General features: G+C 40.2%; 1 protein-coding gene across 2 annotated transcripts; it reads left to right on the forward strand.

Moving 5' to 3' along the window:
- Positions 1-202: 202 nt before the first annotated feature.
- Positions 203-26,284, forward strand: LOC309852923 (olfactory receptor-like protein OLF4; the record flags this gene model as incomplete). 2 transcript variants are annotated; one of them, XM_082710455.1, is made up of 2 exons in its annotated part: positions 203-277; positions 25,388-26,284. In XM_082710455.1, 2 exons carry the CDS (start codon positions 203-205, stop codon positions 26,282-26,284), a joined length of 972 nt encoding a protein of 323 aa, XP_082566581.1. The 2 variants fall into 2 exon arrangements, with proteins under 2 accessions (XP_082566581.1, XP_082566580.1); XM_082710454.1 differs by lacking the exon at positions 203-277 and having other exon boundaries at positions 25,316-26,284.
- Positions 26,285-27,597: the final 1,313 nt, after the last annotated feature.

The raw sequence follows: 27,597 nt of genomic DNA on the forward strand, positions 1-27,597 counted from the left end.
ATATATATTTTGTTGGGATGGAAATTGATAATCAGAGAGAACATAGGGATCCCCTCAAAGGGCCCAGATCCATTAAAAACTATTGAAATTAGCTTCTTGACTGGAAAATATACTCTGTAGCATTTCCAGAATCTGAGCAAAGTGCATTAGTGTGAAAATTTGTCCTTTTATTTTCCTCTGTGCTGGTAGTCATCTCCACCACATGGATCCAGGAAACTACACAGGAATTTCAGAGTTTCTTCTTTTGGGATTATCAGAGGAACCAGAACTGCAGCCCATCATTTTTGGGCTTTTCCTCTTTATGTACCTGATCACTGTGTTTGGAAACCTGCTCATCATTCTGACTGTCAACTCTGACTCCCACCTCCACACACCCATGTACTTCTTCCTCTCCAACCTCTCCTTCTCTGACATCTGTTTCACCTCCACCACCATCCCCAAGATGCTGTGGAACATCCAGACTCAGAGTAAAGTGATCACTTATGAAGGCTGCCTCAGCCAGATGTATTTTTTCACTCTCTTTGTAGGATTAGACAACTTTCTCTTGACTGTGATGGCTTATGACCGCTTTGTGGCCATCTGTCATCCACTAAACTACACGATCATCATGAACTCCTGGCTCTGCGGACTGCTGGTTCTGGTGTCCTGGTTCCTGAGTGTCTTGCATTCCACATTACAAACCTCAATGGTGTTGCGTCTGTCCTTCTGTAGAGTCTTAAAAATCCCTCACTTTTTCTGTGAACTCAAACAGATGATACAACTTGCATGTTCTGACACCTTTCTCAATAACATAGCGATGTATTTTGCAGTTATGCTGCTGGCTGTTGTTCCCTTTGCAGGGATCATTTACTCTTACTGTAAGATAATTTCCTCCATATATGGGATCTCATCAGCTCAGGGCAAGTATAAAGCATTTTCCACCTGTGCATCTCACCTCTCAGTTGTCTTTTTATTTTATTGTACAAGTCTAGGAGTATACCTTAGCTCTGCTGCTAACCATGGATCCCACTCAAGTGTAGTAGCCTCAGTCATGTACACCGTGGCCATGCCCATGCTGAATCCCTTCATCTACAGCCTCAGGAACAAAGACATAAAGGAGGCTTTGGTGAGATTCTCTGGGAGGGAAGGTCTAAAAGGACCAATTGTCCTGGGTATGAAAAATTGTGCAGAATCACCAAGAACATAGCCTGAGCCAAGTGTTGACATTTTTTTTAAAAATTAGATTCAGGAAGTGGAACATGCCCTCTCTATTTTTTTTCTGGGAATTACTTTTCTTTTATTTTGCCCCCTCTATAATTTATGTAAATTACTTCATTAAGTTTTGTGGTATCTCTGATATCCAAGAGACTTTCCTTTGTTATTTTCTTACTTTCAATGGTAATCCTAACTTTAGATTTTAAATATTTGGAAATTTTCACTTATTCAAAGGACTACATGGATGTGTTAAGGTAATTTCTTCTTAAATAAAATACATCATAGTGAGTATTATTTATTTGGTTTGACATACTACTCCTATGGGAAATCTACTCTTGGCCACCACAGCTATTTATGTAAGTTTATAACAGAGAAAAATCTGAAACTACTATGCTTCACTTTTCTGAACATCATTCCTTTTTATATCTCTACCTTAACTGCTCTTTCTGAGAATGCAGAATTGGACATACTGGTGGTTGTAGCTGATCATGGAGTTTTTTATATATATTAGGATCCTGTTGTTACACAGCTTCTATCCACCATGCCTACCATAGTCTCCGGTTAAAGAAATAACAATAGAATACATGTCTCCAAGTAGAATCTACACAGAAATACAAATATGGAATATATTGATTGACATAATACAGTCTTAGAATCTCACTTTATTTTAAGGATGATGAAGCAAGATATTACATCATATATTCCACCTACTCTCTGAAAAATGGAATATCAGTTTCCATCTGTAAGGTATATTTTCACTAATATTAAAGACTGAACGCATGTTTGTAGTTTAAATTATTCTCATTTCTGATTGAAAATTTCTAGTGCTACATACAAATATGATTCTTTCCATTTCTCAAAATGAAATATTTCCCACTCTTTGAAATTTTGCCATAACCATAAAAGGGGTAGTGAATGAACTATATCAGTATCATCCACTAAGTATGATCTTTATAATCGCAGGATGACTCACCAGCAAGCTTGGTATCCTGTCCAGCTATGTTATTCAGAGTCACAGGTTTTGGACCCACATACATGTCCTTCCCACCCTTCCATATTACTGAAAAAGGGTCTCAATGGAGTCATTTTTTAAAGATTTTATTTATTCACTTGAGAGAGATAGAGAGAGCACAAGAAGGGGGAAAGGCAGAAGGAGAGGGAGAAGCAGACTTCCCACTGAGTGGGGAGGCCAATGTGGGGCTTGATTTCAGGATCTGGAGATCATGGCTTTAGCCAAAGGCAGGTGCTTAACTCTCTGAGCCACCCAGACACATCCAATGGAGTCATTTTTTATACAGTCACATGAAATGAATTTCACAAAAAGAGTACTCATGGAGGCTACCTTCAATTATCAGAATGAATGCCTAGAATACAAGGATCAGATTATAACAAATGTCTTTTCTGCCTGATTTGATTACTGTACCAGTTAGCTATTGCTGCATAGGAAGCATGCTAAAATAAAATTCATTCATATAATGTCTTTATTATTGAAGGGATTGTATTATAGGTAGTTGTTCTGATTTCAGCAGATCTGTTTTTGAGTCCTCAGTCATGAGAAAATCTCTACATTGTGTTTCTAAGGCTCATTTTTGAGGTATATGGCTGTAGTGTTCTTTTGTCTTGAACAAATTTTTTTTTTAACTTTTTATTTTTTATAAACATATATTTTTATCCCCAGGGGTACAGGTCTGTGAATCACCAGGTCTACACACTTCACAGCACTCACCAAAGCACACACCCTCCCCAATGTCCATAATCCCACCCCCTTCTCCCAAACCCCCTCCCCCCAGCAACCCTCAGTTTGTTTTGTGAGATTAAGAGTCACTTATGGTTTGTCTCCCTCCCAATCCCATCTTGTTTCATTTATTCTTCTCCTGCCCACTTAAGCCTCCATGTTGCATCACCACTTCCTCATATCAGGGAGATCATATGATAGTTGTCTTTCTCTGCTTGACTTATTTCGCTAAGCATGATACGCTCTAGTTCCATCCATGTTGTCGCAAATGGCAAGATTTCATTTTTTTTGATGGCTGCATAGTATTCCATTGTGTATATATACCACATCTTCTTGATCCATTCATCTGTGGATGGACATCTAGGTTCTTTCCATAGTTTGGCTATTGTGGACATTGCTGCTATAAACATTCGGGTGCATGTGCCCCTTTGGATCACTACATTTGTATCTTTAGGGTAAACACCCAATAGTGCAATTGCTGGGTCATAGGGCAGTTCTATTTTCAACATTCTGAGGAACCTCCATGCTGTTTTCCAGAGTGGCTGCACCAGCTTGCATTCCCACCAACAGTGTAGGAGGGTTCCCCTTTCTCCACATCCTCGCCAGCATCTGTCATTTCCTGACTTGTTGATTTTAGCCATTCTGACTGGTGTGAGGTGATATCTCATTGTGGTTTTGATTTGTATTTCCCTGATGCCGAGTGATATGGAGCACTTTTTCATGTGTCTGTTGGCCATCTGGATGTCTTCTTTGCAGAAATGTCTGTTCATGTCCTCTGCCCATTTCTTGATTGGATTATTTGTTCTTTGGGTGTTGAGTTTGCTAAGTTCTTTATAGATTCTGGACACTAGTCCTTTATCTGATATGTCGTTTGCAAATATCTTCTCCCATTCTGTCAGTTGTCTTTTGATTTTGTTAACTGTTTCCTTTGCTGTGCAAAAGCTTTTGATCTTGATGAAATCCCAATAGTTCATTTTTTCCCTTGCTTCCCTTGCCTTTTGCGTTGTTCCTAGGAAGATGTTGCTGCGGCAGAGGTCGAAGAGGTTGCTGCCTGTGTTCTCCTCAAGGATTTTGATGGATTCCTTTCGCACATTGAGGTCCTTCATCCATTTTGAGTCTATTTTTGTGTGTGGTGTAAGGAAATGGTCCAATTTCATTTTTCTACATGTGGCTGTCCAATTTTCCCAGCACCATTTATTGAAGAGGCTGTCTTTTTTCCATTGGACATTCTTTCCTGCTTTGTCGAAGATTAGTTGACCATAGATTTGAGGGTCTATTTCTGGGCTCTCTATTCTGTTCCATTGATCTATGTGTCTGTTTTTGTGCCAGTACCATGCTGTCTTGATGATGACAGCTTTGTAATAGAGCTTGAAGTCCGGAATTGTGATGCCACCAACGTTGGCTTTCTTTTTCAATATCCCTTTGGCTATTCGAGGTCTTTTCTGGTTCCATATAAATTTTAGCATTATTTGTTCCATTTCTTTGAAAAAGATGAATGGTACTTTGATAGGAATTGCATTAAATGTGTAGATTGCTTTAGGTAGCATAGACATTTTCACAATATTTATTCTTCCAATCCAGGAGCATGGAACATTTTTCCATTTCTTTGTGTCTTCCTCAATTTCTTTCATGAGTACTTTATAGTTTTCTGAGTATAGATTCTGTGTCTCTTTGGTTAGGTTTATTCCTAGGTATCTTATGGTTTTGGATGCAATTGTAAATGGGATTGACTCCTTAATATCTCTTTCTTCTGTCTTGCTCTTGGTGTAGAGAAATGCAACTGATTTCTGTGCATTGATTTTATATCCTGACACTTTACTGAATTCCTGTATAAGTTCTAGCAGTTTTGGAGTGGAGTCTTTTGGGTTTTCCACATATAGTATCATATCATCTGCGAAGAGTGATAATTTGACTTCTTCTTTGCCGATTTGGATGCCTTTAATTTCCTTTTGTTGTCTGATTGCTGAGGCTAGGACCTCTAGTACTATGTTGAATAGCAGTGGTGATAATGGACATCCCTGCCGTGTTCCTGACCTTAGCAGAAAAGCTTTCAGTTTTTCTCCATTGAGAATGATATTTGCGATGGGTTTTTCATAGATGGCTTTGATGATATTGAGGTATGTGCCCTCTATCCCTACACTTTGAAGAGTTTTGATCAGGAAGGGATGCTGTACTTTGTCAAATGCTTTTTCAGCATCTATTGAAAGTATCATATGGTTCTTGTTCTTTCTTTTATTGATGTGTTGTATCACATTGACTGATTTGCGGATGTTGAACCAACCTTGCAGCCCTGGAATAAATCCCACTTGGTCGTGGTGAATAATCTTTTTAATGTACTGTTGAATCCTATTGGCTAGTATTTTGTTGAGTATTTTCGCATCTGTGTTCATCAAGGATATCGGTCTATAGCTCTCTTTTTTGGTGGGATCCTTGTCTGGTTTTGGGATCAAGGTGATGCTGGCCTCATAAAATGAGTTTGGAAGTTTTCCTTCCATTTCTATTTTTTGGAACAGTTTCAGGAGAATAGGAATTAGTTCTTCTTTAAATGTTTGGTAGAATTCCCCCGGGAAGCCATCTGGCCCTGGGCTTTTGTTTGTTTGGAGATTGTTAATGACTGTTTCAATTTCCTTACTGGTTATGGGTCTGTTCAGGCTTTCTATTTCTTCCTGGTTCAGTTGTGGTAGTTTATATGTTTCTAGGAATGCATCCATTTCTTCCAGATTGTCAAATTTATTGCCGTAGAGTTGCTCATAGTATGTTCTTATAATAGTTTGTATTTCTTTGGTGTTAGTTGTGATCTCTCCTCTTTCATTCATGATTTTATTTATTTGGGTCCTTTCTCTTTTCTTTTTGATAAGTCGGGCCAGGGGTTTATCAATTTTATTAATTCTTTCAAAGAACCAGCTCCTACTTTCGTTGATTTTTTCTATTGTTTTTTTGGTTTCTATTTCATTGATTTCTGCTCTGATCTTTATGATTTCTCTTCTCCTTCTGGGCTTAGGGTTTCTTTCTTGTTCTTTCTCCAGCTCCTTTAGGTGTAGGGTTAGGTTGTGTACCTGAGACCTTTCTTGTTTCTTGAGAAAGGCTTGTACCGCTATATATTTTCCTCTCAGGACTGCCTTTATTGTGTCCCACAGATTTTGAACCGTTGTATTTTCATTATCATTTGTTTCCATGATTTTTTTCAATTCTTCTTTAATTTCCCGGTTGACCCATTCATTCTTTAGAAGGATACTGTTTAGTCTCCATGTATTTGGGTTCTTTCCAAACTTCCTTTTGTGGTTGAGTTCTAGCTTTAGAGCATTGTGGTCTGAAAATATGCAGGGAATGATCCCAATCTTTTGATACCGGTTGAGTCCTGATTTAGGACCGAGGATGTGATCTATTCTGGAGAATGTTCCATGTGCACTAGAGAAGAATGTGTATTCTGTTGCTTTGGGATGAAATGTTCTGAATATATCTGTGATGTCCATCTGGTCCAGTGTGTCGTTTAAGGCCTTTATTTCCTTGCTGATCTTTTGCTTGGATGACCTGTCCATTTCAGTGAGGGGAGTGTTAAAGTCCCCTACTATTATTGTATTGTTGTTGATGTGTTTCTTTGATTTTGTTATTAATTGGTTTATATAGTTGGCTGCTCCCACGTTGGGGGCATAGATATTTAAAATTGTTAAATCTTCTTGTTGGACAGACCCTTTGAGTATGATATAGTGTCCTTCCTCATCTCTTATTATAGTCTTTGGCTTAAAATCTAATTGATCTGATATAAGGATTGCCACTCCTGCTTTCTTCTGATGTCCATTAGCATGGTAAATTCTTTTCCACCCCCTCACTTTAAATCTGGAGGTGTCTTCGGGCTTAAAATGAGTTTCTTGGAGGCAACATATAGATGGGTTTTGTTTTTTTATCCATTCTGATACCCTGTGTCTTTTGACAGGGGCATTTAGCCCATTCACATTTAGGGTAACTATTGAGAGATATGAATTTAGTGCCATTGTATTGCCTGTAAGGTGACTGTTATTGTATATGGTCTCTGTTCCTTTCTGATCTACCACTTGTAGGCTCTCTCTTCGCTTAGAGGACCCCTTTCAATATTTCCTGTAGAGCTGGTTTGGTATTTGCAAATTCTTTCAGTTGTTGTTTGTCCTGGAAGCTTTTAATCTCTCCTTCTATTTTCAATGATAGCCTAGCTGGATATAGTATTCTGGGCTGCATGTTTTTCTCGTTTAGTGCTCTAAAAATATCATGCCAGCTCTTTCTGGCCTGCCAGGTCTCTGTGGATAAGTCAGCTGCCAATCTTATATTTTTACCATTGTATGTTACAGACTTCTTTTCCCGGGCTGCTTTCAGGATTTTCTCTTTGTCACTGAGACTTGTAAATTTTACTATTAGGTGACGGGGTGTGGGCCTATTCTTATTGATTTTGAGGGGCGTTCTCTGAACCTCCTGAATTTTGATGCTCGTTCCCTTTGCCATATTGGGGAAATTCTCCCCAATAATTCTCTCCAGTATACCTTCTGCTCCCCTCTCTCTTTCTTCTTCTTCTGGAATCCCAATTATTCTAATGTTGTTTCGTCTTATGGTGTCACTTAATTCTCGAATTCTCCCCTCGTGTCCAGTAGCTGTTTGTCCCTCTTTTGCTCAGCTTCTTTATTCTCTGTCATTTGGTCTTCTATATCACTAATTCTTTCTTCTGCCTCATTTATCCTAGCAGTTAGAGCCTCCATTTTTGATTGCACCTCATTAATAGCTTTTTTGATTTCAACTTGGTTAGATTTTAGTTCTTTTATTTCTCCAGAAAGGGCTTTTATATCTCTCGAGAGGGTTTCTCTAATATCTTCCATGCCTTTTTCGAGCCCGGCTAGAACCTTGAGAATTGTCATTCTGAACTCTAGATCTGACATATTACCGATGTCTGTATTGATTAGGTCCCTAGCCTTCGGTACTGCCTCTTGTTCTTTTTTTTGTGTTGAGTTTTTACGTCTTGTCATTTTGGCCAGATAAGAGTAAATGAAGGGGCAAGTAAAATACTAAAAGGGTGGCAACAACCCCAGAAAAATATGCTTTAACTAAATTAGAAGAGATCCAAAATCGTGAGTGGGGAGAAAGGGGATAAAAAGAGGTTCAAAAAGAAAGAAAGAAAAAAAAAGAAAAGAAAAAAAAATTTTTTTAAAAAAAGAAAACACCTGAGAAAAATGTAAAAAAGAAAAAATATATATATTAGATAAACTAGTAAAAAATCGTTAAAAAAGAAAAAGGTAACAGTTAAAAAAAAAAAAAATTTTACCCGAAGGTGAGAAGAAAAAGAAAAAAAAAAAATGAAAAAGAAAAAATTAAATTAACTGCAAGACTAAAAAAAAAATCACAGGAAAAAAGCCATGAGTTCCGTGCTTGGCTTTCTCCTCCTCTGGAATTCTGCTGCTCTCCTTGGTATTGAAACCGCACTCCTTGGTAGGTGAACCTGGTCTCGGCTGGATTTCTTGTTGATCTTCTGGGGGAGGGGCCTGTTGTAGTGATTCTCAAGTGTCTTTGCCCCAGGCGGAATTGCACCTCCCTTACCCGGGGCCGGGGTGAGTAATCCGCTCGGGTTTGCTTTCAGGAGCTTTTGTTCCCTGAGCGCTTTCCGTAGAGTTCCGGAGGACGGGAACACAAATGGCGGCCTCCTGGTCTCCGGCCCGGAGGAGCCGAAAGCCCAGGGCCCCACTCCTCAGTGCATCCTCAGAGAACAGCGCCCAGTTATTCCCGTCTGCCTGACCTCCGGCCGCGCTCCGAGCTCACCGAGCCTGCGATCGGTTCAAGGTAACACCGAGCTGTGAGCTTACTGTCGGCTCTGTTTCTGTAGCCGGCTTTCCCGTTCCAATACCCGCAAGCTATGCGACACTCAGACACCCCCGATCCTTCTGTGACCCTGCGGGACCTGAGGCCACGCTGACCCCGCGTGGGCTTCGCCCCGGTTTAGCCTCTGGAGCGATGTCCCTCAGTGGAACAGACTTTTAAAAGTCCTGATTTTGTGCGCGGTTGCTCCGCCGCTTGCCGGGAGCCGGCCCCTCCCCCCGGGGTCTATCTTCCCATCGCTTTAGATTCACTTCTCCGCCGGTCCTACCTTTCAGAAAGCGGTTGTTTTTCTGTTTCCAGAATTGCTGTTCTTCTTCTCTTCGGTCTGCCGATGGATTTTCAGGTGTTTGCAATCTTTAGATAAGCTATCTAGCTGATCTCCGGCTAGCTGAAGCAGTCTCAGCTTGCTACTTCTCCGCCATCTTGACTCCTCCCTGTCTTGAACAAATTTATGTCATTTTACTCCTTTGATATATGTAGACTAAGCTTCTAGTATACAAAAATGATCTTATCACATATGAATTGTCTTAATTTAATTTCATTATTTTAATATCCACATGTGAATGTTTGCTTTTTCACAATTGGAAGAGAGCTGCCACACCACTTTATGTATGACTCAGCTAACTGTGCTCCAGATCTGACCCCGAGTCATGCAATAGAATTTATAGAAATTTTAAAATCTATTTATTTTTATAAATATTTATTATAGTTAATTTAATATTATATTTAATTTAATTTAATTTAATTTAATTAATTAAATATAATAAATAAGGCAGAGAACTAGGAGGAGGTGCCTTTACAACCTATACCCTAGAGTGAGCTGATTATCTACCAAAGAACTCCAAACACCCATGAAATCAGCCTGAGATTAGAATTATATATGTCTGGATCTCTACAGGGGCAGAAGACACCAGTGGACAGGTAAAGCAGAGTGGGAACGACAGACTGATATCCAAAGATAAACAAAAGGGGGATGGAGCCACCAGAAGTGACCAATTGGAAAGTAATACCCCAATATGAGAGTGCCTTGCAACTGGGCCCAGCATTAACTTGGAGTCTGGTTGAAAGCACTCAAAAAGAGCAAAAGATCAGGAGACAAGATGACGGGGAAGTAGAAGGAGGCGCCTTTTCAGCCGGCACCCCAAAGTGAGCTGATTACCTACCAAAGAACTCCGATCACCCATGAAATCAGCCTGAGATCAGAACTATACACGTCTGGATCTCTACAGGGACAGAAGACACCAGTGGGCAGGTAAAGCTGAGTGGGAACATCTCGGGGTGGCTAGGGACAGGGGCTTAAGTCCCCAGTCCCAGGACAGCCTCCCCTGGTGCTGAGGCAGAGAGAGTGTGGCAGAGAAACCAGGTCTTGGTCCCTAAGCCACCAGCGCACCCGATAACATGTGGGGTCCATTTCCAGTGAGGGGATGGGAGCCATGCCAGATAGCAGAAAGCGCGAGCCCTGCTATAGAGCCTGAGATACTCCCTTGAAAGAGGTACAAAGGCCCAGCCTGCGCCCATTGTTTCAGAGCCTAAGATGCACCCACCAAACTCTCCCCCCAAAGAGGTGTGCAAAGGCCCAGCCTGGTGCTTTCAGACCTGCGCCCCGTTCTCAGAGTCTGAGACCTGCGCGTGACCCACAGCCTCCCCTGAAATTGGTGCATGTAAGCCCAGCACTCTTAGACCCAGAAAGACAAGGCACTCCCAGCCCAGGCCAGCGGGAAAATTGTAGTGTGTGATTGCTGCTTGGAACCTCTCTGGTGGTCTGGAGCTGCCCAGACTGCCGCCACTGCCTTGGCTTTGGGTACAATCAAAAGATCCTGTGTCCCCAGGGACCTTGACTTGGAACCTGCTCTGCCAGCGGCCAAGGAGGAACTTATTTAGGTGCTGCAGCCAGACTGAGGCTTCTCTCTGAGAGGGAGGTCAGAGTGCGGTTTGTTTTCCTCTAAAACTACAAAAACCATCAAAAGCGGCCAAAGTGAGAGGAAAAAAAAAGTGAACAAACATAAAAACCGCCAGAGAACAAAAGCCTGAAAAAAACCAGTTTCCTCAGAGCCCACCCCCTTGAGGGGGGCGGGAGGACTTAACTCAGGGAACATGATTGACTGAAAACCCACATGGCAGGCCCCTCGCCTGAAAACAAACCAGGAAAGAAAAAAAAAGAGAGAGAGAAAAAAAAGGACTACAAGAGAACAACCACTACTTCACAGGAAAATTTTTTATTTTTCACTCATTCCCACTATTCTGGTTCTTTTTTTTATATATATACATAGGTAATTTTTTAACCTATTTACCATCACAGCGAGCTGTACAGTACATCAAATTCCATAATACCCATCTAACCTGAACTTTTTGATACATACACCTATGTTTTTCTTTTGCATTTCTAATTTTTGAATACCTATTTTTAAATTTAGTTTAGTTTAGTCTAGTTTATTCCTTTTTATATTTATCTTCTAATATTCATTTGGAGTTAAACTTCAAAGTAATCCCCTTTCCTCAATCAATACTACCCCTATAGGTAAACCAATTTTTAATCCCCCTTTATCTTAGGAAAGTTGAGTCCTTTAACAAAGATATCAAGATACATCCAGGAAATCAAAACAAGCTTCCTAGCACACACTAAAAATTTATAACCACTCTCCCATCTTTTTCTTCCACCAGTGTTTCTGTGCTTTTGTGGTTGTCCTGATAGTATATAAATCTTACACTTGGGGGTTCTTATGACGAGGTTCTTCCTTTATTTGCATATATATATATATATATATATATATATATATATAGTCTTGTCATATAATTTTATCAGTCTTTTTGTTTGTCTGTTTTTGTTTGTCTAATCATAAATCTTACCTTGGGGCCCATCTGGGCTGAACCTTCTCTTTCATTTTCCCTTTCTTTCCTGACTCTCTCTCTCTCTCTCTCTCTCTCTTTCTCTCTTTTTTTCTTTTTCTTTTTCTTTTCTTTTGTCTCTCGTTTGGGTGGGGAATCCTGATTGCTCAGAAGTGTTCCAAGGTGCACCTTGACTGCACCACAGTTGATACATCCAGCTACATCTGTTCTGTCATCTCCCACAAAAATGTCTAGGAAGAGGAATGCCCAACAGAAGAAAAATACAGAGGATGGACCTTCTGCAACAGAGCTAATGGCTATAAACATAGACAAAATGTCGGAAAGAGAATTTAGGCTAACAATTATCCAGGCAATAGCTAGGTTGGAGAAAGCCATGGATGACCAAACAGAATTGATTAGGGCCGAGCTGAAAGCGACGAGAGATGATGTTCACAATGTTAGAGCGGAGTTTAAATCTACCAGGGAGGAAGTTCACAATGCTCTCAACGAGTTCCAATCTAATCTAAACTCTCTCAAAACTAGGGTAACTGAGACAGAAGATAGAATTAGTGATGTGGAGAACAAACAGATAGGGAGGAAGGATGAGGAGGAAGCCTGGAACAAACAGCTTAGAAACCATGAAAACAGAATCAGGAAAATAAATAATGCCATGAAACGTTCCAACATCAGAATTATTGGAATCCCTGAAAAGGAAAAAAAAGAAAGAAGTCTAGAAGATATAGTGGAATAAGTCCTTCATGAAAATTTTCCCAATTTCGCCAATGGAACCAGTGTTCATGTACTAGAGGCTGAACGGTCTCCACCCAAGATTATACATTCCATAAAAACATCACACACCTGATGGTCAAATACAGGAAATATAATTGTAGGTATAATCTCTTGAAAGCCGCTAGGGCAAAGAGCCATCTTACTTACAGAGGAAAGCCCATCAGAATAATGTCAGACCTGTCCACAGAGCCTGGCAAGCCAGAAAGGCTGGAAAGATGTATTCAGGGCACTAAATGAGAAGAAAAGGCAGGAAAGAATACTTTATCCAGCAAGATTGACATTCAAAATGGATGGAGATAATCCAAAAATTTGTATGGAATTATAAGAGACCCCGAAAGGCTAAGGAAATGTTGAAAAACAAAAGTAAAGCTGGGGGCATCACGTTACCTGATTTCAAGATTTATTACAAAGCTGTGATCACCAAGACAGCATGGTACTGGCATAAAAACAGACACATAGACCAGTGGAACAGAGTAGAGAGCCCCAATATGGACCCTCAACTCTATGGTCAATTAATCTTCGACAAAACAGGAAAAAAATATACAGTGGGAAAAAGACAGTCTTTTCAATAAATAGTGCTGAGAAAACTGGACAGCTATATGTAGAAGAATGAAACTGGACCATTCTCTTACACTGTACATAAAGATAAAATCAAAATGGATAAAAGACTTCAATGTGAGACAGGAATCCATCAAAATCCTAGAGGAGAACATAGGCAGTAACCTCTTTGATATCAGCCACAGCAACTTCTTTCAAGATATGTGTCCAAAGGCAAAGAAAACAAAAGCTAAAATAAACTTTTGGGACTTCATCAAAATCAAAAGCTTCTGCACAGCAAAAGAAACAGTCAAGAAAACAAAGAGGCAACCCACTGAATGAGAGAAGATATTTGCAAATGACAGTACAGACAAAAGGTTGATATCCAGGATCAATAATGAACTCCTCAAACTCAACACACACAAAACAGACAATCATATCAAAAAAAAAAATGCTTTTGATGAAGGAAACAGTCAAGAAAACAAAGAGGCAACCCATGGAATGGGAGAAGATATTTTCAAATGACAGTAGGCTGATATCCAAGATCTATAATGAACTCCTCAAACTCAACACACACAAACAGACAATCATATCAAAAAATGGGCAGAAGATATGAACAGACACTTCTCCAATGAAGACATACAAATAGCTATCAGACATATGAAAAAATGTTCATCATCATTAGCCCTCAGGGAGATTCAAATTAAAACCACATTGAGATATTACCTTACCAGTTAGAATGCCCAAAATTAACAAAACAGGAAACAACATGTGTTGGAGAGGATGTGGATAAAGGGGAACCCTCTTCCACTGTTGGTGGGAATGCAAGTTGGTGCAGCCTCTTTGGAGAACAGTGTGGAGATTCCTCAAGAAATTAAAAATAGAACTTCCCCATGCCTCTGCAATGCACTCCTGGGTATTTACCCCAAAGATACAGATGTCATGAAAATAAGAGCCATCTGAACCCCAATGTTTATAGCAGCAATGGCCACGGTCGCCAAACTGTGGAAAGAACCAAGATGCCCTTCAACGGACGAATGGATAAGGAAGATGTGGTCCATATACACTATGGAGTATCATGCCTCCATCAGAAAGGATGAATCCCCAACTTTTTTAGCAACATGGATGGGACTGGAAGAGATTTGCTGAGTGAAATAAGTCAAGCAGAGAGAGTCAATTATCATATGGTTTCACTTATTTGTGGAGCATAACAAATAGCCTGGAGGACATGGGGAGTTAGAGAGGAGAATGGAGTTGTGTTAAATTGGAAGGGGAGGTGAACCATGAGAGACTATGGACTCTGAAAAACAATCTGAGGGGTTTGAAGTGTCGGGGGCGGGGGGAGGCTGTGGTACCAGGTGTTGAGTATTATAGAGGGCACGGATTCCATGGAGCACTGGGTGTGGTGAATAAATAATGAATACTGTTATGCTGAAAATAATTAAATTACTTAAAAAAAGAGCAAAAGACCATGAGGGGGAAATTGTGGGAATCAGGGCTGTTAAGGACAGGGGCTTAAGTCCCTAGTCCGAGGACAGCCACCCCTGGTGCTGAGCCAGAGAGAGTGCGAGACACGAGTAAGTGTGCCTGAGGGCACATGGGATGTGGCTCCCATGTGTGGCTGGGAGCTCGCCAGCCGGCAGAAACACAGCCTTTCTGTGCATATGCTACGCTATGCTATCAGAGCCTGAATCGTGCCCAACACCCTTCCCTGAGTGAGGTCCGCGCAGGCGCCAGGCAGGACCTCTAGGTCCTTGAAAGCCTGAGTACTCCCAGCCCTGACCAGCAGGAAAATCTCGGTGAGTGATCACTGCTTGGAACCTCTCTGGAGGTCTGGTGCTGCCTAGACAGCCACCGCTGTTGTGGTTTTGGGTAAAAGTAGGAGTTCCTGTACCCCAGGGACCGCAACTGGGAAGGTGCTCTGTCATTGGCCAAGGGGGAACTTATGTGCTCTGCAGCACCAAGAGGGAAACAGATGGAAGCTTTTCTCTGAGAGGGAGGTCCGGGTGCAGTTTGCTTTCCTCTAAACCTCCAAAAACCATCAAGAGCTGACAAGGGGAGAGAAAACAAACAAACACACACAAACACCTCCAGAGGACAAAAGCCTGAAAAATCGGTTTCTTCACAGTCCCCTTGTGGGGACAGGAGGACTTAATTCAGGAAACACTGCCTGAAAACCCATGCAGCAGGCCCCTCCCCAGAAAGCCAAACCGGGGAGGGGGAAGACGACAAGAGAACAACTGCCACTACTTCATAGATACAACTTTAATTTATTTTTATTTTTATTTTTTCTAGAAAAAATACCATGTGGTGGGTATTATAGAGAGCACGGATTGCATGGAGCACTGGGTGTGGTGAAAATGAATACTGTTATGCTGAAAACAAATAAAAAAATAAATTAAAAAAAAACAAGAAGCAAATCTAAAAAAAAGAAGATGTCATCCCTTTTGATGGCTGTGTGATACACTCACACACACACACACACACACATACAGACACACACACTCACATCTTCTTTATCCATTTATCTTTCGATGGACATCTGTGATCTTTCCATAGATTCCATAGATTCAATAGTTCGCTATTGTGGATAATGTTACTACAAACATTGGGGTGCAGGCATCCTTTCAGATCACACTTGTATCATTTGGGTAAATACCTAGTAGTACAAATGCTATGTCATAGGGTACCTCTATATTTAACTTCTTGAGTAACTTCCGAACTGTCTTCAGAGTTGCAGTTCCAGCTTATATTCCCACCAATGGTGCAAGAGGATTCCCCTGTCATCATGTACTGAAATAAAGTACTCGGACACCAATCTGAGTGGCTGTGCATGGATGCCTCTGCAAGGGAGAGCACCAGCAGCTGAGTCCTGCACAGAGCTTTTATTTTGTTTTTTATCCGAAAAGCAAGGAGAGATACCTCAAAGCATGGGAAAGGAGTATGAATGGATAGTAAATATTTTGAACCCATAAAGCAGCCTCTCTCTTATGTGTAGTCACTCAGGGAATCAATCATGGAATAAGGGTGGTGCAGGATGTTTGTCTGGCAATCGTCAAATGCAGGAAGGGAGTGCTGAGGATTACATTCCTTCATAGCACTTAATCTATGCCCAGGCTCTGGGGATTGAGGGATCCTGCTCCTGCCAGGCTATTGCATTCAATAGTCCAAAAACAGGAACACTGCTGATATTTCCTCTGCTTCCACAATCACCCCTTAGGGCTTACAAAATATTTTCTAAGAATAATTGCACATTCCCCTTTCTCCTCATCCTCACTGACATTCATTGTTTCCTAACTTGTTAATTTTAGCCATTCTGACTGGTGTGAGGTAGTATATCATCGTGGTTTTGATTTGTATTTCCCCAATGTCAAGTGATGTTGAACACTTTTTTCATGTGTCTGTTGGCCCTTTGTATCCATTTGTGATTCATTTGTTTGGGTGCTTTCTATTTTTCATTTTGATCAATTTGGCTAGGGTTTTATTTATCACATTAATTCCTTCAAAGAACCAATTCCTAGTTTCATCAATCTGTCCTAATATTTCTTAGATTAATATATCATTGATTTCAGCTATAATCATTCATATTTTTCTTCTTCTGCTGAATATAGGGTTTATTTGTTGTTCTTTTTTTTTTTATCAACCTCCTTCAGGTGTAATGTTAGGTCTTGTATTTCAGACTTTTCCTGTTTTTTGAGAAAAGCCTATATTGCATTATATTTCTATCTTACGACTGCCTTTGCTGAAATCAAAATATTCAATGTGGAGACACGTGTGTGTGTGTGTGTGTGTGTGTGTGTGTGTGTGTTTATACATGTGTGTCTATACATGTTTCTTTCAAATAAACATTGGCACTCATATACACATGTACAGATTCATTATTAAGATATCTTTCATATCACAAGCAAACTTGAGAGAAACTAGGATAGGATAAGAATAAAGAGAATGAAACTTTGGATTAATGTGAAACTAAAACTATGTAAACATTTTGATACAAATATTTAACATAGAACAAGTGGCCCTAATGATTCAATTTTTCTATCTTAGTTCCTGTAAGTCCGTGTGATTTATGGCATGGAAGATTTATTTTTCTGAACCAGCTATTGGGTTTGAACAACTCCAAAGTGACTTCAGATTTCTTCTTCTACTTAAACTGGGATCTCAATACCAAATATCATTATCCAAGATAATATAAATGAATAAGATCCAAGGCAGAATTCATTAACCTTGAACAAAGTGTTATTGGATAAATGTCTGGATTAGATTTTTATTGTGGTTGTAACAAATTACCATGGTTCTGCCTTTAAAAAAATCAATTTATTTTCTCATAGTTCTGGAAGTCACAAGTCTGAAACAGGTCTCCCTGGGCTAAAATCACTGTCTGCAGAAGAGTGTTCAGTCTAGAGGTTTGGGAGTGAATATGTTTTCTTGTCTATTCCAGGTGTAGAGCCACCTGTACTCCCTGGCTCATGTGTCTTCCTTTTATCTACAAAGCCAGAAACATAGCACCTCAAAATCTTTCTCTGACCCCAAGGGTTCTGTCTCCCTCTTCCACATTTGCATTACCCTTGTAATCTATTGAGTCCACCTGGGTAATCAGAATAACTTTATCTTAGGGTCAGCTGACTATTAATGTTAATACCATTTGCAACTTCAATTCTCCCTTGCCATGACAAGACATATCCACAGATTCTGTAGATCAAGATGTGGAAATATTTTTGAGGACATTATTCTGCACACTGAAAGTCTTTTTAGTGGTGTATTTGCTGTCCACTTAGGAACCTTCATTTTGAAAAATCAAACACAGAATTTATTTCACACATGAAAAGGAACACACGGCTTATTTATTAACATCACCCCAAAGCTATAACTGGTAAATTAAACCCTCAACTAAAACAATTCAATATCATCTCAAGGTTAAAGGGATGTGCAAGGAGTTTAGATCTCTAGAAGGCAGGCAAGTTCATGAGTATGAGGACTACAAAACTGGATTCACCTGACTTCTAATATGGTCTCCTGGGAACAGAGTCTCAGCAGGGAATGTTTCCTTTCTGTCCACATCAGTGGCCCACTGAGAAAGAAGTGTTATGTGGTTGGAGTAACAATGGAAACAGTACCTAATGATCAGAAACAGGGAGCTGTAAATATCTCCTCTGCTGTAGAACTTAAGCAAGGGAATCCTTGGAATCACCCAGACATGGTTGTTGCTTTGGGGTTCCTAAGCCTGCCTGGAGGACCCAGGCTGCTTCCTGTTATCCTTTCTAGAAAAAGAACTTTCATCTCCATCAGCCATCCAGGGAAAAATTTGGACCTTCACATAGAGACTTTCATCTTATAGACACCATCCAGTGAGTCTGAGAGCTCAGAAGGTATTTCAGGAAAAGTTTGGAGAGAAAGGAGTCAGATAAGTTTTGCCTGAGGTCACCTAAGACTCATTTACAAGGTAGAATCATTTATGATTATTTACATAGTGTCTTCAAAAGAGAAGTGTCCATTGGACTCAGCAATACAGACATTGTTGACAATATGTGGTTGGAATGGAAGACCAGTTGGAGAAGACAGGGAAAGGGAATGGAGGACCTAAAGTTGTTCCAATGAAATTAGAATATATCCAATGAGTTTGCTGGTAAGGGGAGCAGGAAAACAGAGTATTAGGATTGGATATGTGAGCTGTGAACTTAATACCATTTGGTGGTTTTGAGTACGTTCTGTATTTATAGAAAGCCCCAGACCCATGCAGTCAGCTATTTCTTTGCAACAGCAGTTCTATATTTACATGCATTTCTCAGCATCTCTCTCAAGGTGACTATTCACATAAAAATTGTATTTAATATACAAAAAGGGGTATGCTAATCCGCCTCACTTTGCAATACTTCATTACTAAGAGTTGTTGAAACTATATTCACATTTGTGAGGTGGAAGAAAAAAAGCCAGCCAAATCTCTTTACTGGTGTGATAATCACTCATTTACTTTCAGGAAAGAACTATATGGTAAACTGTTTACATATACTGACTAATGATGTCTGCCACCTTAGGAGGATGGATACTGCTATCCCCACTATTTGAGTAAGGACATTCAATTTGGAATGTATTGGTTGTCTTTCCCAAGTTCAAAGAACTTACATGTGGTAGATCTAACATTCAAAACCTGGTTTTCTGGTTCCAAAAGTTTTGCATTTAAAAACATTTGAAATTGCCTTTTATTACTTCATCTTTAAAAATCCCCTTTACTGCTCTACATTGTGTATATTCTGTTCTAAATTGCAGGTTTATTCTCTTTGCACATTTTTCTACAGTAAAATATTTTGACATCATAAAAATACAACTCGTTTCTTGTTTGGATGCATTTTTTTCTTTTGTTGTTAATTATTCTTGGCATCAGGGGATGTGACCCAGGGCTGGAATGCTGCCAGAACCAGGGAAGATTTCTGCTCATCCCAGTCTTTCAGGGACCCCCTGAACTTATTAGATTTTTTTCCCCTTTCCTCTCTGTATGTCTGGAATTGCTTTTTTATGTTCTGTAAGTACAGGACACAAGATTATTGTATTATAGTGGAGCTCATGTTTCCATGTCCTTGGGAGGCCTATTAACTAGAATTTATGTACTATTTACACATTCTTCAGGGTAACGGTAATCTGATGTTGACAGCTTGCCTTGTATCATTTCTTTCAACATTATTGTGCCCGGGGTGAGAAAAGCATGGTAGTAACACAGTGCCAGGAGGTCAGAATGCACTTTGTGCATCTGTATGTGAGTTGTGTGTGCGCGTGTGTGTGTAGGTGTGTGTGTGTGTGTGTGTGTGTTGTGGGGCTTAAAAAATCATCAGGGCAATGGTACCTGAGTTTGTATACTTAAATATGTGGTCCTTAAATGCCATAATGTTAACCAACAGATGGAAATAAGGAAGGGATCTATCTCCATTCCCAGAACTCCTTGAAACACAATTAATAAAATGCAAAGAACATCATGTGGAGGAAGTATTCCCTCTGGCAGGAAGGCCATCTCATTCCTCAACATTCTCTGCCACCACCTGTCATCACTCTCCCTCTTGCTCATTCTCTCACACATTGACTTCATTTTGATATTTGCCTATGTGAAGAAAGTGCCTTCTGGAGGGTCATTGCTCTGTTTTCTCTGCTGATACACACTACTAGATAACCTTCTGCCTCATGCTTTGTCTTTCTGGAAACCCCTCTTAAAATGCCACCTTCTTTGCAGATCTTCCTGAACTCCTATTAACTACTCCTTTTTATACTGATTATTTTTTTTCCTTCATAGCACCACTGGTCACCATCTGACATGGTATATGATTTTATTTTTTTATCTCTATCTTCTTTCTTCATCATTGAATTCTATAGCAATTTATTTGTTCTCCATGCTTTTATATAAATTGCAGTTAGTAAGAATACAGTGCAATATTAGTATCAGATGTAGAACTGAGTGACTCGATACTTCTGTACAACATCAGGGTGCTCATAACCACAGGTGGCCTTCTTCATCACCATCAACTATTTCACCTATCCCCAAGTTCACATCTCTCCAATAACCCTCAGTTTGTTCTCTATAGTTAAGGGTCTTCTTCCTGATTATCCTCTCCTTTTTCCCCTACCTTCATTTTCTTTGTTTCTTAAATTCCACACACAAGTGAAATCATATGGTACTTGTCTTTCTCTGACTGAGCTACTTCACTTACCATAATACTCTCTAACTCCATCCAGGTCACTGTAAATGGCACGATTTCATTCCTCTTGGTGGCTGAATATTATTCCATTGTATATATATGTGCCCATCTTCTTTTTTTTTTTTTTAATTTCTTTTCAGCGTAACAGTATTCATTGTTTTTGCACCACACCCATTGCTCCATGCAATCTGTGCCCTTGTCAATACCCAACACCTGCGTCCTACAACCTGCCACCCCCCACCCCTTCAAAACCCTCAGATTGTTTTTCAGAGTCCATAGTCTCTCATGGTTCACCTCCCTTCCAATTTCCCTCAACTCCCTTCTCCTCCGCATCTCCCCTTTTTCCTCCATGCTATTTGTTATGCTCCACAAATAAGTGAAACCATATGATAATTGACTCTCTCTGCTTGACTTATTTCACTCAGCATAATCTCTTCCAGTCCCGTCCGTGTAGCTACAAAAGTTAGGGATTCATCCTTTCTGATGGAGGCATAATACTCCAGAGTGTATATGGACCACATCTTCCTTATCCATTCGTCTGTTGAAGGGCATCTTGGTTCTTTCCATAGTTTGGCGACCATGGCCATTGCTGCTATAAACATTAGGGTTCAGATGGCCCTTCTTTTCATGACATCTGTATCTTTGGGGTAAATACCCAGGAGTGCAATAGCAGGGTCATAGGGAAGCTCTATTTTTAATTTCTTGAGGAATCTCCACACTGTTCTCCAAAGTGGCTGCACCAACTTGTATTCCCACCAAAAGTGGAAGAGGGTTCCCCTTTCTCCACATCCCCTCCAACACACGTTGTTTCCTGTCTTGCTAATTTTGGCCATTCTAACTGGTGTAAAGTGGTATCTCAATGTGGTTTTGATTTGAATCTCCTTGATGGCTAGTGATGATGAACATTTTTTCATGTGTCTGATAGTCATTTGTACGTCTCCATTGGAAAAGTGTCAGTTCATATCTTCTGCCCATTTTTTTATATGTCTGTTTTGTGTGTGTTGAGTTTGAGGGGTTCTTTATAGATCTTTGATCAACCTTTTGTCTGTACTGTCATTTGCAAATATCTTCTCCCATTTCATGGATTGCCTCTTCGTTTTGTTGACTGTTTTCTTTGCTGTACAGAAGCTATTCATCTTGATGAAGTCCCAAAAGTTTATTTTCGGTTTTCTTCCTTTTGCCTTTGGAGACATATCTTGAGATAAGCTGCTGTGGCTGATATCGAAGAGGTTACTGCCTATATTCTCCTCTAGGATTCTGAGGGATTCCTGTCTCATGTTGATGTCTTTTATCCATTTTGAGTTTATCTTTGTGTACGGGGTAAGAGAATTCCTCTTGGTGGCTGAGTATTATACCATTGTATATATACATACCCGCATATTCTTTATCCAGTCACCAGTTGGTGGACATTTGGGCTCTCTCCACAGTTTATTTATTGTTGATAATACTGCTAAAAGCACCAGAGTGCATGTACTCCTTTGAATTCGTGTTTTTGTATGCTTTGGGTAAATACCATTAGAGCAACCTACAGAATAAGAGAAGATATTTGCAAATGACATAGCTGATTAAGGGTAAATATGCAAAAATCTATAGAGAATTTTGGAACTCAACCAAAGCAGAAATAACCAGTTAAGAAATGTGCAGAAGAAATGAATAGACAGTTTTCCAAAGAAGACATACAGATGGACAACTGACTCATGAAAAGATGCTCAAAATATCTCATCATGGAAACAGAAATAGAAATTGTAATGACATATCACCTCATACCTGTTGCAACACAAGAAACCACAGGTGTTGCGAGGAAGTGGAAAAGAGGAAACCTCTTGCAATGTTGCTAGAAATGTAAAATGTTGTCAGAGCTCTGAAAAACAGTATGGGGTTTCCTCAGAAAGTTAAAAATAGAACTACCCTATGATACAGCATTTGCACTGCTAGGGATTTACCCAAAGAATACAAAAATACTAATTCAAAGGGGATTCATGCACCCCGGTATTTAAGCATCAGTATATATAATAGCCAAATTATGGAAGCAATCCAAGTGTCCATGGAGAGATGAATGGAAAAGAAGAAGTGGTATATATAGTAGTCAGCCTAAAAGAGAATGAAATTTTGTCATTTGCAATGACACCAATGGATCTAGAGAGTATCATGCTAAGTGAAATAAATCAATCAGGGAAAGAAAAAGACCACATGATTTCAGACATACGTGGAATTTAAGAAACAAAGCAAATAAGCAAAGGGAAAAAGAAAGAGAGGAAAATCAAGAAATGGACTCTTAATCAAAGAGAAACACCCCTGATTACCAGAAGAAAGATGGTGGAGGATGGGGGGAAAAACAGGTGATGGGGATTGAGGAAGGCACTTGTAGTGAGCACCAGGTGCTATATGGATGTTTTGAATCACTTTATGATGAACATGTACCTAATATTACATTTTCTGTCAACTAACTTGAATTAAATAAAAACCTAAAAAGGGACAAAGATATGGTCCATATATACAATGGAGAATTATGCCTCTGTGAGAAGATGCAAACCCAATTTTTGTATCAAAATGGACAGGACTGAAAGAGATTAAACTAAGTTAAATGAGCCAAGCAGAGAGAGGAATAACAAATTTTAAAAATGTCACACAAGACAAATGAGGAAGAAGTCTGATTTAGCTCCCAAACTCATCAGGCCAAATAAAGAGAAATTGGTCAAATAAAGATGGACTAAACTGTGGAAAGAACCAAGATGCCCTTCAACGGACGAGTGGATAAGGAAGATGTGGTCCATATACACTCTGGAGTGTTATGCCTCCATCAGAAAGGATGAATACCCAACTTTTGTAGCAACATGGATGGGACTCGAAGAGATTATGCTGAGTAAAATAAGTCAAGCAGAGAGAGAAAATTATCATATGGTTTCACTTATTTATGGAACATAACAAATAGTATGGAGGACAAGGGGAGATGGAAAGGAGAAGGGAGTTGAGGGAAATTGGAAAGGAGGTGAACCATGAGAGACTATGGACTCTGAAAAACAATCTGAGGGTTTTGAAGGGGTGGGGAGTGGAAGATTGGGGGATCCAGGTGGTGGGTATCAGAGAGGGCACGGATTGCATGGAACCCTGGGTGTGGTGCAAAAATAATGAATACTGTTATGCTGAAAAAATAAAAAATTAGGGAAAAAAAGATGAACTAGCCACTGGGAAAGCAAACCTTCTGCTTCTTGGTATTAAAACAGCCTACCTGCTGTTCTACCTTGTACATTTCCTGTTCTGAAGTGTTGGTTTATACCTTTTGCCCATTTTCACTCAGAGCATTCCATCTATCACATGTTTTACACCATGAAAATGTTACTACTTTTATCTTTTAGATTCTTTATTTTTTTTTCTGGGTATCAAGGAATCTAACGAGAGCAGGAGTGTCACCAGAACCAAAGATGCTTTTTCTTCCTCGTGGTTCGTATTTTGGGGGCACCTGCACTATTTGATCTGGTTGTTTTGTTTTGTTTTGTTTTGTTTCCTCTCATGTCCATGTCGCTCCTCCCTTTTCTCTCTGTCTTTACTGATCAGATTGCTCTTGTCTCTTTAAGATGATATCAGAAAATTAGCATACTGATAGGTATCGCCTAGTTTATTTGTCCATAGGAATTCCTGGGTATCATTTCTGCCATCTTTAGGGGAGAGATATCAAGATCTGGTGAGCTTGACATGCATCCACTGCTGGCCTAACTAGTGTAGCTGGGGGGTGAAAAAGGCACGGCAGCCAGTAGCCCAGAAAGTGTGTGTGTATGTGTGTGTGATTGTGTGTGTATGCGAGTGTGTGTGTGTGTGTGTGTGTGTGTGTGTGTGTGTGTTGTGAACTGGGGCCAGTCCTCAGAGCAGGGGTACCAGGGCTCATTTATTGACAGAGGCCAGAACTCAAGCAACAGAAGTTACTAATGGGGGTGTCCATTTCGACTCATGGGATATCTTTATAACAAAATTAAGAAAGTCCTACAAAATCAGTAAAATGAAGGATTCCCCATATCTTGAAGTTTCAGCTGGTGCAGAGTGGCAGCTTCATTCCCCAACACGTACTGCCACCATTTCTCATCATCGTCCCTCATGCCTCTTCCCCTTCGACACTCTGGCTTTCTTTTGAGCCTTGATTTTCTGAATCAAGCAGCTTCCTTGGGGCCTTGACACTGAGCCTTGTCCCTATTGGAAAAAAACTCTTCCTTAGATAACCTCAATCTCCCTTCCTATCTCCCTTGAGGTCCTATTCACATGTCACCTTCTTTGCAGGTCTTGTGTGGACATCCAGTAAAAGAATAACACCTCATCAAGTCTCTCCTTATGCCTGCTTTCCTGTCTTCACAGCTTCTGTCACCATCTGACATTATATGTATTCATAAAATCTCTCTCTATCATAGAATTATAAGGAAATTGTTTATCAGTACCTTGTATTCATCACCCAAACAGTGCCTAGAACAAGGTCAATACTCAGAATGTATTCCTCAAGGGATGCAAAACATTCTCAATAAAATGAGAATTTCCTTTATGCTTGAGGAACAGACAGAGGTGGAAACAGAATTTTGGATGTGATGCCCTAATGGTATGAGACCCACCGCATATACTGAATTTAACTTCCCGACTCTAAAGTGTAAGTGGTTAACAGTCATGCCAGATCATGAATGCTTGTTTGTGTGAAAATTAGTCATTTGTTTTTCTATATGCTTTTAGTTACCACCAACAGATGGAGTCAGGGAATATTACAGGAGTTTCAGAGTTTCTTCTTCTGGGATTTTCAGAGGAAACTGAAGTGCAGCTCCTCATATTTGGGCTTTTCCTCTCCATGTACCTGATCACTGTGCTTGGAAACCTACTCATTATCCTGGCTTTCACCTCTGACTCCCACCTCCACTCCCCCATGTACTTCTTCCTGGCCAACCTGTCCTTCACAGACATCTGTGTTACCTCCACCACCATCCCCAAGATGCTGGTGAATATACAAACAGAGAGAAAAGTTATAACCTTTGCAGGCTGCTTTACACAGATGTACTTTTTCCAACTCTTTGCAGGGTTAGACATTTTTCTCCTGACTGTGATGGCTTATGATCGTTTTGTGGCTATCTGTCACCCCCTGCACTACACAGTCATCATGAACCCCCAGCTCTGTGGACTGCTTGTTCTGATGTCCTGGATCCTAAGTATCCTGCATGCCTTGTTAGAAACCTTAATGGCGTTGCGGCTGTCATTCTGTACAGAGGTGGAAATCCCCCACTTTTTCTGTGAACTCAATCAGATGATCCAGCTTGCCTGCTCTGACACCTTTCTCAATAACGTGGTGATGTATTTTGCAGTTATGTTCCTGGCTGGTGGTCCCTTCCTTGGGATCCTCTACTCTTATTCTAAGATAGTTTCCTCCATACTTGGGATCTCTTCAGCTCAGGGCAAGTACAAAGCCTTTTCCACCTGTACATCTCACCTGTCAGTTGTCTCCTTATTTTATTGTACGAGCCTAGGCGTGTACTTTAGCTCTACTGCTACCCAGAGCTCCCATGCAAGTGCAGTGGCCTCAGTGATGTATACGGTGGTGACACCCATGCTGAACCCCTTCATCTACAGCCTGAGGAACAAAGACATAAAGGAGGCTCTGATGAGATTCTCTGAGGTGGCAGCTCTAAAAGGGCCAGTTGTCCTGGGACTGAAGAAGTGTCCATGACTGCCGGGCCCAAAGTGTGAGGCAAAACTTTGACCAGAATGTGAAAGTCGAACATGCCTCCTCTATGTTTTTCGAGGATCTTTCCTTTCTTTTGACCTCGCTGAAAAATGTTCATAACTTGTTTTATTAAGCCTTTTGATAGCTCTGGTATACAGCAGATTATTCTTTTGTCATTTCTCTACCTCCTCAAAGTCATTCTCAACCTCAGATGTGAAATATTTGGGCATTCTCACTTATTCAAAGGACTACATAAATCTGTTTATTCTGAAATAAAATATCATAGTATTTTTTCCAGTTTTTTTTTTCCCAGAGAAATGAAAAAAAAAAAAAAAAAAACAAAAACACTGTATTCATACAATGGAATCTTACACTATAGCAGTGAAAATGAAAAACAAAATAAACATGTATCAATATAAGCAATTCTCAGAAACATAAAGTGGAAAAAGTGCAGAATATGTAGTATATTATTTATTTAGGTATAGTTTTAAAGCGTTATTTTATTTTCTCAGTGTTCCAAGATCCATTGTTTATGCATCATAACGAGTGTTCCATGAAATACGTGCCCTCCTTAATATCCACCACCAGGGTCACCCAACACCCCATGCCCTTCCCATCCAAAGCCCTCCATTTGTTTCTCAGAGTCCACAGGCTCATGGTTCATCTATCCCTCTGATTACCCACAACTCCCTTCTCCTTTCTTCTCCCAATGTCCTTCATGTACAAGTAAGTGAAACCATATGATAATTGACTCGCCCTGCCTGACTTATTTCACTCAGCATAATCTCCACCAGTGCTGTCCATGTTGATACAAAAGTTGGGTATTCATCCTTTTCGATGGAGGTGTAATATCCCATTGTATATATGCACCATACCGTCTTTATCCATTTGTCTCTTGAAGGGCATCTTGACCACTTCCATGGTTTGGCGACTGTGGTCACTGCTGCTGTGAACATTGGGGGAGAGATGGCCCTTTTTTTCATGACATCTGTGTCTTTGGGATAAATACCCAGTAGTGCAATTGCAGGATCATAGGGTAGCTCTATCTTTAATATCCTAAGGAATCTCCACACTGTTTTCCAAAGTGGCTGCACCAAATTGCATTCCCACCAGCAGTAGAAGAGGGTTCCCCTTTCTCCACATCCTCTACAACACATGCTGTTTCCTGTCTTGCTAATTTAGGCCATTCTAACTGGTGTAAGGTGATATCTCAATGTGGTTTTAATTTGAATCTCCCTGAGGGCTGGCGATGATGAACATTTTTTCATGTGTCTGATAGCCATTTGTACGTCTTGATTGGAGAAGTGTCTGTCCAT

This window comes from Mustela nivalis (assembly GCF_964662115.1).
Source record: "Mustela nivalis genome assembly, chromosome: 1".
Lineage (NCBI taxonomy): Eukaryota > Metazoa > Chordata > Mammalia > Carnivora > Mustelidae > Mustela > Mustela nivalis.